This window comes from Dendropsophus ebraccatus, chromosome 5, assembly GCF_027789765.1.
Source record: "Dendropsophus ebraccatus isolate aDenEbr1 chromosome 5, aDenEbr1.pat, whole genome shotgun sequence".
In the NCBI taxonomy this organism is placed as follows: Eukaryota; Metazoa; Chordata; class Amphibia; order Anura; family Hylidae; genus Dendropsophus; species Dendropsophus ebraccatus.
Genome location: NC_091458.1, coordinates 43,799,340 through 43,813,373, shown reverse-complemented (window position 1 = coordinate 43,813,373; position 14,034 = coordinate 43,799,340). Strand labels below are relative to the sequence as shown.

Genomic DNA, 14,034 nt, shown 5'->3' with positions numbered 1-14,034 from the left:
CACAATTTTATTACTTAAACCTCAGAAAGATCCAACTCTTCCTCAATCTTACCGTCCGATAGCTCTTCTCAATCAGGACTATAAAATACTAACAAAAATCCTGGCCACACGCCTCCAATCCTTCCTACCTTCCCTCTTATCCCCAAATCAACAGAGCTTCCTCTTAAACAGACATTCTGTCAGGAACGTTTGTAGAGCGGTGGCGGTTACAGTTCACGCATTAAATAAAAATAACCAGCCTACTGTGCTGCTTAGCCTGGACGCAGAGAAGGCCTTTGATAAGGTCTCCTGGCAGCTCCTTTATGCCACCCTCTCCGAACGTAATTTTGGACATATTTTTCGGTCATTCTTACAACACATTAATAGCCAAGCTGCGACGACCCTTACCATAAATGGCAAAAATACCCCCCTCATAGATCTATTCCGTGGTACACGACAGATGTCATATTTATGTTTCTATGATGGTATACCACTCAAGAATGTTACTGTCTTTTTACACAGTCAATGATGACATGTTCTTTTCCTGGAGGTTTATGCTATGGTGTGTACTTACTGTGTTAACATTGTATTTATGTTATTATGCCACCACCTGCCTAGACAAGCACGGTCTATGTCTTCACTATGTGCCGAAGTTCAATAAAAACAGTTTAAAGAGAATATAGGCATAGAATGTTGGCACTGAATGAAGGCATAGAAAGTTGACAGAATGTTGGCATAGAATGTATGCATAGAATCTAGGCTTAAAATGTTGGCACAGAATATATTTATAAAATGTTGGCATAGAATGTAGGCTTAGAATGTTGACATAGAATCTAGGCTGAGATGTAGACAGTACTTCAATGAAACTGCAATGTGTGAACACAGATTAAGGGTACTATCCAATGAAATGAGCCATTACAACAAGTTGCAGACATCTACTTGAAAAACTGAATGTTCAGAGCTGCTGTGAAGGTGAAGGCCATAACTGGTGCTGCAAGAATTGTCCCTTTATGAATTTAGTCTGAATCTTTTAGTGTGTTTTTTTTCTTCTAGGATTTTAGAATCAGCTTCACCACGTGTTTAGCTATAGAACGTGGTACCTAAGAACTGTGTTACTGTATAAGCTAGAGTGCCATGCCATAGTGTATTAAATCATATGTTTTAGCTTTATCCCCCTTGATTTACATTCAGTAATCACTTACCATTGATGTGGAGAGTCAGCTCTTTGGTTTCCTTGTGGCATAAAGTGAGGTTGATACTCATGGGGCCTTTGTTGTATGTTGTTGAGCCTGGCATAATAATGTTCATATTGTCCATGTATCCTTCCAGGTGATCCCTCCTGTCCATGTATCCTTCCAGGTGGTCCCTCCTGTCCATGTATTCTTTGTCCCCAGTGGTGTCCAGGCGCCTAATAAAAAAGGTCAATACAGAACATACAAACCTATTTATTTGCTCCAACTAAGAGACAGACCAGTGCAACGTTTTGCACATTTAGATGTGTGTTTTTTAGAAAATAATAATATTATCGATACACAATATATATATTTTTTTTGTAACATTATATGCTGATCTATGAATCCCATGATTTTCCCAAATTGACAGTTCCTTGCTCTTTGTTACAGCACCTTATCAATAACAGGTCATCCTGACGTGGTGCCTTATCCGATGGTACAAGCAGTTGGGGGGGGGGGGGGGCAAGCAGAGTGTGGGTACAGAGTCGCTTTAAATTCCAACTGCCCACTCCTGACAGCTAATGTTAAATTGGGAGCCCCCAAACATTAATCTAATGTGTATAACCACATGATATGATCACCTTGACAGGATTGTGGTGCTGGAGATGTGAAGGGGGCTTCCATGCATTCCTGTGAGGGTATTCTGCACGCCTTGGTGGAGTCACTACTTTATGTCTTGGATGTTGAAATTCCTGAACTCTGTTCTTCTCATTTCTTGGAGCTTAAGATAAATACAAAGAAGCTACATGGATGCAAAAATGTCCAAGCATTCAAGCTTCTATACATATTCCATGTAGTCAGATGACAACAATGCAGTAATAATGACAAGGGACCTTGTGGGTATGGAAGAAAATATTATAAAGATAAACATCTCAAGTGTCCAGGATTCAAAATGTCACATTGTTTAGATTATATATATATACATACATACATACATAGATAGATAGATAATCGTAAGAAATTGCAGCACTTCCAAAATAGTGAAAACAACTGGTGGTTTATTTGGTGTAGCAAATAACAAAAATCAGCAACGTTTCTGTCTCATCACGAGACCTTTCTCAAGCATAAAAAATCAGTGACTCATATCCTTTTATATACTTAGTGAAATACAAAACAGGTGAGTAATCACAGTGTGATCATGTGACTCAAATACACAAGTGTAGTGAAAAAAATATTACATCGGGTTCCAATCAGGAACAATGTGTAGTTACAAAGTATGTATACAGTACAATTCATCCAGTGTTGTGTATACAAGGTGATACAAATGTTAAAATATGTTACATATAATAAATCGGCGGGGTTAGCTTCCACTCACCACTGCTCAGAGAAGAAAAAGGTAGGCTGTACTTGTCTCCATGCTTGTACGCCCTCGTTGTGAATAGTTTGTAAACAACATCAACCCGCATGCGCGGGTCAGTGGGTGTCAACTGGCTTACGTCATTGTAAGAAAAACATAACAACAAGCCCCGTGTCACTACTGTCAGGTACGTACTAGATGTCCAGCCGCAGAAACTTCTGCAGCCTCTGGTGTAACTTCACACTGGTCATGGAGTCAATAAATGTTCAGTACGCTGTGGTCTTGCGAACCAAGGAAAACGCCACTGTTGACAAAATCACATGTGAACACTGGCTACGTTGGAACACATAGGAAAGGAGCTGGAAAATGGGTCTAATAGACTTAAAGGGATAGGAACTCATTCCAATGAAGCAGGGTTATCCGGTGGAGTGGAGAGCATTCCCGCAAAGCGGAATCGCTCTCCAGTCAAAAAACCTGGGGGTCAAACCGGGACCCACAATGTGGACCACGGGACGCCCAGATAGTCACCCAAACCCCTGTGCAAACTTTTCCCACATCTAACCCAAAGCCCCAGGTAAATACTGCTATAACGCATTGCACATCACAGTGTGAACATGATCTTAGATAACTAGACAGTCATAAATCCGGGCAACATGTGGAGAACAAAAAAAACAGCACTCATTCAGAGCAGTGGTGGGCAGCCTTCCTCGCCGTTCCCAAAAAGAAATCTACAAAAAGAAGAAAAGAGAAAGGATATAAGTAACAACAAATACAGAGCAAAACAAGAAAAAAACATCTAGATGAGTTTTCGGACAAACCACTTCCCTGCAAAATTCATTTGTACATTTTAGTTGTAATTACAAATTCCGCATTTAACCCTTTAGGTTGCAATGTGTCAAGCCTGTGGATCCACATAAGTTCACGTTTTTTAAGCAATGTGGTACGATCACCTCCCCTTTTAAGGGGTGGAATGTGATCCAAAATTTTGAACTTTAGATCACTTTCCCTATGCCCCAGATCCAAAAAATGTTTGGAAACTGGTAAGTCTTGTCTTTTCGTTCTGATTGAATACCTGTGTTGATTCAATCTAGTTCTCATGTCTCGAGTTGTTTCTCCAATATATAAAAGTTTACATGGGCACCAGAGAACATAGATTATCCAGCTGGATGTACAAGTAAGGTAGAAATTGATGTTATACACTCTGCCAGTAGATGGATGTATAAAGTTAGTCCCTTTATCCATATACGTGCAACTGACACACTGTCTACATGGAAAAGACCCTTTATTCTTCACCATAAGAAATCTTTGCCCACTACCGGTTTCTTTTGTAGTTAATTCCCCTTTAACTAAACTGTCCCTTAAATTCTTATTCCTTCTATAGGACATCAAGGGTGGTACTTGTAGTTCCGGTACATTTTTGTAACTCTCTTTTATAATACTCCAATGCTGTCTAACCACCTTAGCTATTTTAGGGGAAAGGTCACTGTAGGTGGTGACAAAAGGTATTCTCTTGTCCGTGTTTGCCCTGTTGGATACCGGCCCTACTGACGCTGTTTTTTCTTTGTGTTCCCTCAAGAGACCCCGCGGGTACCCTCTCTCAACAAACTCCTCTGTCATAGTGTTGAGTGCTACCTCCAACTTTCTAGGGGAGTCTGTGATCCTGCGCGCCCTGAGCATCTGGCTAAAGGGTAAGCTGCGGACCATGGGCCTCGGGTGGCAGCTATCAAAGCGCAAGCTGAGGTTGGCATCAGTCGACTTTCTATAAATTTCTGTGTGTATTTGTCTGTTCTCAAAAGTAACTGTCACATCAAGGAAATTAATGGTCTCCCTCGAGGGAGAGTACACTCAGTAATGCTTCACATTCATCTCAAGGGGACGGAAGGACTGTCTATTGTTGTCTATGTCCATGAGGCTTGCTGTAAAGCATGCCACTAAATGCTATTAAAAACATTTTAGGCAAAACGGCAGTCCCCATAAAAATGTACAAAAAGTGAAATAAAAAAAAGTTACAATCAGAAAATAGAAAAAGATTAGAATAAAAGAACAATTTTTAGTATCTGACTCTAATCAGTAATTGAAAATGTAGGTGATTCCCTTTAAAGGGAATCTGCCCGTCACACGCTGCTGAGGTGGGTCCGACGCCCATAGAGAATGACGGCTCCATTAATTTTCTATGGGCACCGGACTCACCTCAGCAGCGCGCGTGCGCCGGGCTTCAGACAGGGATATCTTCGTCCCAGGAGTGGTTCCAGGAATGGGACTTGGCGAGATGGGGTAAGTATCTGGGGGCTCTAGCGGGGGGTCGGGCGGCCTTCACCCTGGAACGGGGGGGGTGACAGGTTCCCTTTAAGGTCTGCATTTGCATTAGAGAAAAATTTACCAAACCTGCCGATTTTGCAGAGACAAATAGTCTTGGGGAAGAGATGGATCATACGGTTGGATTTAAGTTGCCCAATACTTTTGTTCTCAAGAAGTTAAGCTGCCACGGGAGGACACTGGTTCTGGGAGAAGAAGCAATTTTCTCCTAATCCTGTACAACTCCTGCAAACAACTGGGTGTTGTTACCTGGTGACGGCTTGGGTGTTACTGGGTTATGTGCTGGTTTCACTGGTGTAGGCTTTCTTCGGTGAAGCACTGTATGACTGAACTCCTCCTCCATTAACTAGAAAACCAGAAAATCACAAGTAGAAACATTAGGAATTTAATCAAAAAGCTTGGACACACCAAAAATGGTGGTTTCTACATAGGTTCTGTGGTTATATAGTGAGAGAGCTATACATATTCAAGTTTACCTGACATTAATAAAAAAAATTTTTATCTGTTAAGGTCTTAGTATTCAGACTGCGACTGATCTGAATAGTGAGCCGGGAGAAGTCCACACTTAGCCTCTTCTCCCTGTGTGTCACATGACCTGGACAGACATCCAGTGCTACTGGGCCATCTAAGGGTCCATTTACACAAAAGATTATCCGACAGATTATCTGCCAAAGATTTGAAGCCAAAGCCAGGAATGGTTTTGAAAAGAGGAAAAATCTCAGGCTTTCCTTTATGACCTGATCTCTGTTTATAGTCTGTTTCTGGCTTTGGCTTCAAATCTTTGGCAGATAATCTGTCAGATAATCTTTCTGTGTAAATGGACCCTTAGTCTCCCAATTAGAGCGTGCATCTCTCCCTGCTCATTCTACTGACTGGTCGTGATTCCAACGATCAGCCAAGATCTGAAAACTCTGACTGCGATCGCCATATGACATGAAGCAGAAATCCTACTAACCTTGATGCAGAAAGTAGTATCAGAAAGTTGCAGAACATTTCCATACATAATGAATAAGCTTTACATGCCAAAACTGGAATATCCCTCTAAGACTTTACTCACCTTCGGACTTAAAAAATTGCATATCCGTTTTTCCAGAAAAGGCTTCTTCAGTATGGAAGTGACAGATGGTCGGTCTCTTGGGGATATTTTAAAGAGCTGAGAGATCAGTGTTCTCAGATCATAGGAATACTTTGAGGATAGTGGCTCATACCGACCGCGGCAAATTTTCAACACCAGTTGCCTTAGGTTGCCAGCTTCAAACTACAAAGAATACACAAGACTGTGTTTAAGTTAAGATACATGAAAACAAGATAGAAACTTGAAATGGGTTTGTCCTTTTGGTCTATTCTCAATGGTGGCATACTTGTTATAGGGAGACTATGAGCAGGTTAGAAGTATCTTACCTGCTGATACGTCCCTATAGGGCAAGTCTCTTACTTTTATCCTTGGTACCGTTTAATCCTTATGTTAATAAGGCATTTTGGTGGACTGGGGGCGTCACTACCACCCCCAAGTACACCGATCCACCCTTGGCCGGCCTGCCCCTCCTAATGAATACCAGCAGAGCAGGGTAGCTGGGGCAGATCAGTGCATTGAGAACGGTAGTCCTGCCCCCAGTGCACCAAAACAATTTATTAGCACAGGGATTAGTCTTCTTTTAATCCCTATGCTTCTTCTGCTGATAGTTTCCCTTTAAATGTATGTTAAAGGGAACCTGTCACCCCCCCCCCCCCCCTTAATGGGCACTTTGTACATGTTGCACAGTTCTCATTGAGAGCTTTGGGTTGTAAGCTCTTGTGGGGCCCTTGCCTTTTGTATCTTTGCTTGTAGTACTAGTCATTTTCTTTTAGAGGTTTCTCCTGAAGCTCCAGTGCAAAATCTGTAACAGGGTCCATGTGGTGTTTCTAATACTGATGTCTTCTTAGGTGACATGGGGGCGCCAGAGCCCAGGTAAGACACCCCCAGAATTACCCCCCTGTGTTATATTTGGTGACTATGAAGCAGAAGGTCTATGCTCTATTATAGGTTATAATGGTATAATGTCCACTTTCTTCCTCTTACTGGAACCGGAAGAGTAATGTTTTACCTTGAGGAGGGCGCCATAAAGGTGTGCGGAGAATTATTGTACCAGATTTAGGAGGCAGCTTTCTTTTTAAGTTAATGTTTAAGAAGCCTTAGAACATGACTGGGGCTTTAATATGCCAAGCTAGTAAACTTCCCCAGGAGATGTGACCCATCTGTAGACAGCTTTTTCAGGGCCTATCGGGTGCTGGCTGAAGAGATGCCTGTGTTTAGGGACCAAAGGGTAAATGTATGTCTTTAAAGAGTGCTCCATAAAGATATGAGACATAGCCATGTATGCTTCCTTGAAAGTTCTTTAAAGAAGGATAGGGAAAGCAGCTCTCTACTAACTGGTCGGTAGCCCATGGTTCCATATTATATTTGTGTACTTTATATTTATATCCTGTGGTTTCAGTGTATGGCTATGTTCACACAACATTTTTTCAGCTCCGTTTAAAATTAAGTCAGTTATTTTGAATCTAAAATAAGGGACATCATTTAGCAGCCTGACCTTCCCTTAGCGCAATGACAGGTGTTTGCACATTACTCTAGTTGGGGTTACTAATTGTCCTTTGGGTGCAGCGTAATTGAAAAGTCCATGGAGTTTAATAGTAAAAACAGAGAAAGAACGGTGACAAAAGAAAAACTGTGTGTGAACAACTAATAAAAATGTCCGCTGTTTGCAAAAGACGTCCGAAAATATTGATCATGTTCATTATTTTGCCGTCCGCGGCAAAAAACATCCATTATTCAATACATTGTGTGCATTGGACGTCCGTCTTCTCATTGACTTCAATGCATTGCCATTGCAGTCAGTTTAATCGCGGCAAAAACGGACGTTTTTTAATTAGCTAAATCGGCCGCCTTTTCTTTATTTCTCACGTTGTGTAAACATAGCCTATGTTTGAAAAAAGTGACAGTATGTTGCATATCAAAGAGAGTACCAGCATGGTACATGATAGGATATCGGTGGGTTTTCTGTATAACTGCATTTCTTTTTCAGTCTTTGTTTTCTTCTTTTTATGGATTTATTTTAATGTTTTGCTTGTGGCCAATGTAATGTTTGCACAGTACAACACATATTACTCACTGGATGTTTGAGGGTGCAAAGTTCATACAGCACACATCCTAGAGACCAGATATCCCTGAAAAAAAAAGGATAATTTTTAGGCTGATACCATGCCAGGATCCTATTGCTAGGCATAAAAACAGCTGATAAATTGCTTCAACAATATTATACTGGTTCCAGTATGTTGAAAAGAGTTATCTAGTATTGAAAAGAAAGCAAAGCTGCTTTATATCAGAAACAGCACCACTCTTGTCCTCAGGATGGGTGTGGCATTGCAGCTGAAGTCTATTGAAGTTAGTGGAGTTGTAATATTCTACATAACCTGAGGATAGGGGTGGCGCTGTTTTTGAAAGAAAGCAGCTATCTTTTTCTAATCCTAAAAAAACCCTTTAACCCCATTATATAAACCCAAAAACATACAACATAATACAAAAAATGGCATACATGATTAATACATTTGTCACGTTTTACCACTCCTCACTTTTCAAAACTTTAGAGTTAATTATTAAAAGTATTAAAAATGCACCAATTTATAATATTAATAACTTTGGTGCAAGACGAGTAGCGTATTTTTCTTGCACGGAGCACTTTCCTTAGCAAACTTCTCTTATGTAACTCACGTTTTATTGTTATAGGGTCGGTTTTCACAGATTTCTGGGGAGAGATAGTATGGAGTCCCTACACACGTCCGTGCCAGCTCCATTGTGCTTTGGTGGAAACAACAGAAAAAAAGATAATCAGAATAATTTCCAGACAATAAATTGTATATTTTAATAATTTGATCCTTATGTTTCCAGAAATAAATTAGGCCACACCTCCTCCCTGTCTTGCCACACCCCCAGTCCACCAATCAGGTGAGCGGGCTTCCCTGATCTTCCAGAGATAGCAGCGGAGAGAGGGAACTGTGAGATGACAAGAAGTCTAACCCAGGACAGACCACTTTCCCTTACACATTAAACACTGCAATTTTCTGTGGGTCAGGATATTGATCACATGAGCCTATACAATCCACTTACTTGTTCAGCATCCTTGCTATGCCAAAGTCTCCCAGCTTGACTATCGTTCCATTATTAGTGAGGAAAATGTTCTGCATAGTAAAAGTAAAATGATGAATGGATGGCTGGCCAGATCAAGATGATCAGCTCTAGGTTTTACTGCTACAACAGAATCAATTGGCTTATACCTGTGCTTTAATATCACGATGAAGTACTTTGCGGTCATGGATGTGCTTCAAACCCAGAGAAATTTGCACAAACCAGTTAAGGATCTGTAATGACAAATGTCACTTACTTCTTATAGGATGTATATATAAAAAAAAATATATCAATATACATTACGTGAAATACAGCTATTTTAGGCATGTTATAAATAGTCTAGATATCCACATGTAACAAGGTTGGTAACTTATGGAAGGGTGGAGAAGGGTGGGGGTCACATGATGTATTTCGTCTCTGTTCAGCACATACACTGGGTAAAAATCCCAATGCACCGTATGTGTTACAGGTAAAAAGTGTAGGCATTCTATAGAATTTCTAAGGAAATTTATAGAATACCTTATATTTTAAGGTAAAGTATGACATGCCTGGTTTTATTTGAGTATAATATATACTTTCAACAGGTTTTATATATGTTCATATTTATACCTAGCACATAATAATTATTAAAGGAGCACTCGAGCAAAAAACAAAATCTTTTAAATCAACTGGTGTCAGAAAGTGACAGAGATTTGTAAATGAATTCTATTTAAAAATCTCCAGTCTTCCAGTATTTATCAGTTGCTGTATGCTCTGCAGGAAGTGGTGTATGTTTAAATTTAAGCTAATATTTCTTACAGATGATTGAATGCTACATTGTATCCTATCAAGGCAATGTTGTGTGATAAAACAATTGGCTCATGGTAGCTGTTATCTGCACTGATCTACAGTAAGCTGAAGATTTTCACCTAGCAAACATTTCCCCCAACTGAACCTACTAGTCGCTTACCTGGTCTTCATCAAGGAGAACACCCCTCTGCTTGTTAATTCTGTTCATGAGGTCTCCGCAATCACAGTATTCCATCACAATGTACAGACTGTTATTCTCTGAAATGATCATTATACATTCATGAATACACAGAGTTATGCTTTACCATTCTAGACCAGAGATGGGGAACTACAATTCCCATCATGCCTGGAGAGCCTTTGGCTGTTGAGTCACCCACCATTTGTTAGAAGGAGCCAGAAAAAGTGCGCACTTAAGCAATTCACTCACTGGCTCACTGTAATCTCCACCTCAGTGCATAGGAAGGAGTTCCACTGTAGAAAGCCAGGGAGTGAATCACTCAAAGGGATACTCTGGCAAAAAAAATATATATTTTTTCTTATTTTCAAATTAACTGTTACCAAAAAGCTATACAGATTTCCAAATTACTTCTGTTAAAAAAATCTTAAGTCTTCCAGTACTTATCAGCTGCTATATATCCTGCAGGAAGTGGTGTATTCTTTCCAGTATAAAACAGTGCTCTCCGCTGTCACCTCTGTCCATGACAGGAACTGTCCAGAGTAGGAAAGGTAGGCTACTACTCTAGACAGTTCCTGCTGACACAGACAGAGGTGGCAGCGGAGAGCACTGTTTTAGACTGGAAAGAAAACACCACTTCCTGCAGGGCATGCAGCAGCTGATAAGTACTGGAAGGCTTAAGATTTTTAAATAGAAGTAATTTACAAATCTATATAACTTTCTGGTACCAGTTCATTTGAAAAAAAATATTTTTCGCTGTAACATTCTACTGGGGTCAGGGGACTGTGTGAAAAGAAGTAGACAGGACTGCAAAGTGCGGCATACTGTATTTCTTTATTGTAATTGTGTGCACGCGGTATTAGATGTCGATTTAAATCCCCCACATCAACAAGGTATAGATGGAAACCCCCTGAACTCTTTTATATCCACCAGGCAGCTCCGCAGCTTTATATCACTGACCATCAATCAAACATTTTGACACAATTCTTAGAGTTCAAAAATGCCATTGATAGGTGAAATGAAGCATATGAAGCTGCTTGTTGGATATGCCATCATTTACTGAGATAGGAATAACCATTTAAGGGCTGTCCAGTGTGTCAGTGTTTTACTGTATAGATTATTCTGTATCTTCCTCCTCCATCATTCACTCCCCCCTCCATATGTCACAAATCATGAACAAACCTTCTATTGATGCAATAAACCTCACAATATTCGGGTGATTCATCTTGGCCAGAAGAGTCACCTCTTTATGAGACGCCTCTTTCTCCTTCCGGGCCATCTAAAGACAAAATAACGGACAGATTTTGCATTGACCAGCCTAGAGATTGGAAATATTACTAATCCGGAACAATATGGAAACTATAACTGGTTGCAGAATGTTTTGGTTAAACTAATGACTTAATTTTTTTTCACAACTGTGGCTTATAGGCTTCATAGTACCAAACTCTGAGAGTGGCACAAGAAGTTTGATGGTTTTCTGGGATTTGTTACAGCCCCATTCTCCTTACATTGCACATTGTTGTAGAATTACAGTGCGGATTTTACAGCCAATATTCTGCAACAAATATGTGATGTGTGAACTGGGCCTAGCTCTCTGATGCTGAACAAGTAAGTGGTGTATAGCAGCTGAGAATTAGGATGTTACTATAACCCTATGGGGGAGATTTATCAAACATGGTGTACAGTGAAACTGGCTCAGTTGCCCCTTGACAACCAATCAGATTCCACCTTTCATTTTCCAAAGAGTCTGTGAGGAATGAAAGGTGGAATCTGATTGGTTGCTAGGGGCAACTGAGCCAGTTTCACTTTGTCCCACCATGTTTGATAAATCTCCTCCAATGTATCATGGGCCATGGTCTGCGGCCTCCTACTACTAATATAATATACAGACACGTCACCTTGGAGAGATTCACTTCTTTGATCACACATTGTATATTGTCCCTTTTTCCTTTCGCCAGAAAAGCTTTTCCAAACGCTCCTTCTCCGATCATTCGAATTACTTCATAGTTATTCATCTTTTACCCTAAGATTGGACCTGAAAAGGAACATTTAGGAGATGCATTATTCGTTTTGCACAGCACTTTACTTTACTGTGGAGGTCAATAAAATGTGTAGATTTCTTTAACATTGGCCATTGCGGGAATCTACCAAATATTTGAAGGGGCTATCCAGGTTTAGAAAAACACGGGCCCTTTCTTCCAGAAACAGCTCCACTCTTGTCTTCAGTTTGCTTACGGTTTTGCAATTAAGTTTCATTTACTTCAATGGAACGGAGCTGCAAAACTAAGTCTGAACTGGAGACATAACGTTTCTGGAAGAAAGCGGCCTAAACCTGTATAACCTCTTTAAGGGTATAAACCCACACACCGTATACGCAGCGTATTTACTGCTGCGATACGGAGCAAATACGCAGCAGATTAGGTCTAAATAACTGAACACAGCATCAAATCTGCACCATCAAATCTGCTGCATATACGGTGTGTGGGTTTGTACCCTAAGGCCCCGTTTCCACTGAGCAAAGGTAGCGTAATTCCGCGACGGAATTGTCCGCCGCGGAATGCCGTTAGCCTCCCTCTCATAATGGGAGTCTATGGGAGGCGCGCGCTCCTGCTCTGTCCGCGCTGAAGAATGAACATGTTCATATTATATTATAAATTAATAATAAAGTGGGGTCCAAACTGCATTTTGGGCCCTATGTCCAAGGTATGTGTTGGCAAACAAAAAAAACGGTACGTCGATGTACACAGCACCTTACCTGCCACAGAGCTGAACGTATTTTACTTTCAGGACAATTCCTAATTGTATTCTTTTATTCAGCTGGTGAAAAACCAGTCACAGGAAAAATTAGATGCCCCCTACAGCCCCACGTGCAAATCACCCCCACAGCTCTAGGAATGACTATGGTAGGGATACAGTATTACCAGAACTACTCTTTAATTTATATTGCTGAACCTTAAGCTGACACATAATACCGAGTCTTAAAAGGAGAGGATATTGCAGCAAATAATTTATTCAGCAGCCTGTATATACTGGAATATACAGCAAAGGAATTGTAAATCGAACTTCTGGAAAGGAATCGTAAAACAAAAACTTAGATAGGTTGCGGGTATGTGATAGAATTATAGCAGAGGTGTCCTCTATAGATTTTTATGGGGCCTTACTGTACCTTAAATGTCTCCAATTACATAAGACGGGTTTTTCGTGTAGACCCCATAGGAGTTTGGCAGAAAAAAATATTGCGATTCTAAGCTTCGAAAATCCGATTCCTGTGCAATTTTGCTATTTAGCCAGTATATATTGCAACCTTTATTCCTTACCATACAGGACATGCAGGGGAGACCAGTGTGTTATAGTACAATGAATACAATGCAGGAAGTGATTGCTTTGCACATGAACTCTGTGCCAGATTGTGACCAGTTACTTTATTACTGGAATTGTGACGCCCATAAGGTGTAGAAGGTGCGGCCACAATTTATTATGAAAATAAAACTTCCCTATAACAATAATCACACATTATATTGTAAACTTAGTTATCGCTACTTGATCTATAATAAAACTTTCCCCAGATTAAATGATTTTCATCCTGGACCAACATCCATTATTGGTAAAAGTGAATCTGTCAGCACCTGGATATGACCCAAGGTGCTGACATTGTACCGCAGGTGTAAGTATGGTACGTTTTGTGAATGTTTCCCAGGAGTAGTTTTTGTGCTATCTTGGCTCTTGTAATGGAATGAAGTGTCAAAGAGGAGTAGTGGGTTGGCGTTTGTGCCTCACTCTGGCACAACTCACCACTCCATGAATTTTTTCTGCTGTCCAACCCCCTGCCCGGTTTTGCCATCATCACTATGCACCATCTTGACATTTAGAGCACGCACAGATGATCTCTCTAGCAGCGCGCTTCCAATCAATGTCACTCACACAAGAGGCCAGAAGAATAGCGCACACTTTAACTGTTGAGACATCGTGCGTGGCCCTTGCCAGCAGCAGCGCATGCACGTTTAGCAGTAATAGCAGGAGCAAGCAGCAGAAAATATTCATGGAGAAGAGGGAGGAGGAATTAGTAGTGAGGTGTGCCAGAGTG

At 40.6% G+C, this 14,034-nt stretch overlaps 1 protein-coding gene across 7 annotated transcripts in view; it reads right to left on the bottom strand.

Annotated features, from left to right (window-relative positions):
• LOC138792484 (serine/threonine-protein kinase Nek5-like) overlaps positions 1–14,034 on the bottom strand; it is a 35,049-nt gene that overhangs the window by 13,850 nt on the left and 7,165 nt on the right. For 3 of the 7 annotated variants that reach the window (XM_069969972.1, XM_069969973.1, XM_069969970.1), the window contains exons 2-12: positions 11,849–11,985; positions 11,133–11,229; positions 9,936–10,033; positions 9,136–9,219; positions 8,969–9,039; positions 8,573–8,659; positions 7,974–8,028; positions 5,882–6,082; positions 5,074–5,170; positions 1,793–1,932; positions 1,182–1,387 (exon numbers count right to left, since the gene is read on the bottom strand). In XM_069969972.1, coding sequence (XP_069826073.1) covers positions 1,182–1,387; positions 1,793–1,932; positions 5,074–5,170; positions 5,882–6,082; positions 7,974–8,028; positions 8,573–8,659; positions 8,969–9,039; positions 9,136–9,219; positions 9,936–10,033; positions 11,133–11,229; positions 11,849–11,965 — 1,253 coding nt within the window. In that variant the 5' untranslated portion in view covers positions 11,966–11,985. Of the gene's footprint in view, positions 1–1,181; positions 1,388–1,792; positions 1,933–5,073; positions 5,171–5,881; positions 6,083–7,973; positions 8,029–8,572; positions 8,660–8,968; positions 9,040–9,135; positions 9,220–9,935; positions 10,034–11,132; positions 11,230–11,458; positions 11,599–11,848; positions 11,986–12,705; positions 12,919–14,034 lie in introns of those variants that run through there. The other 4 variants (XM_069969967.1, XM_069969968.1, XM_069969971.1 and 1 more) reach the window with 3 other exon arrangements.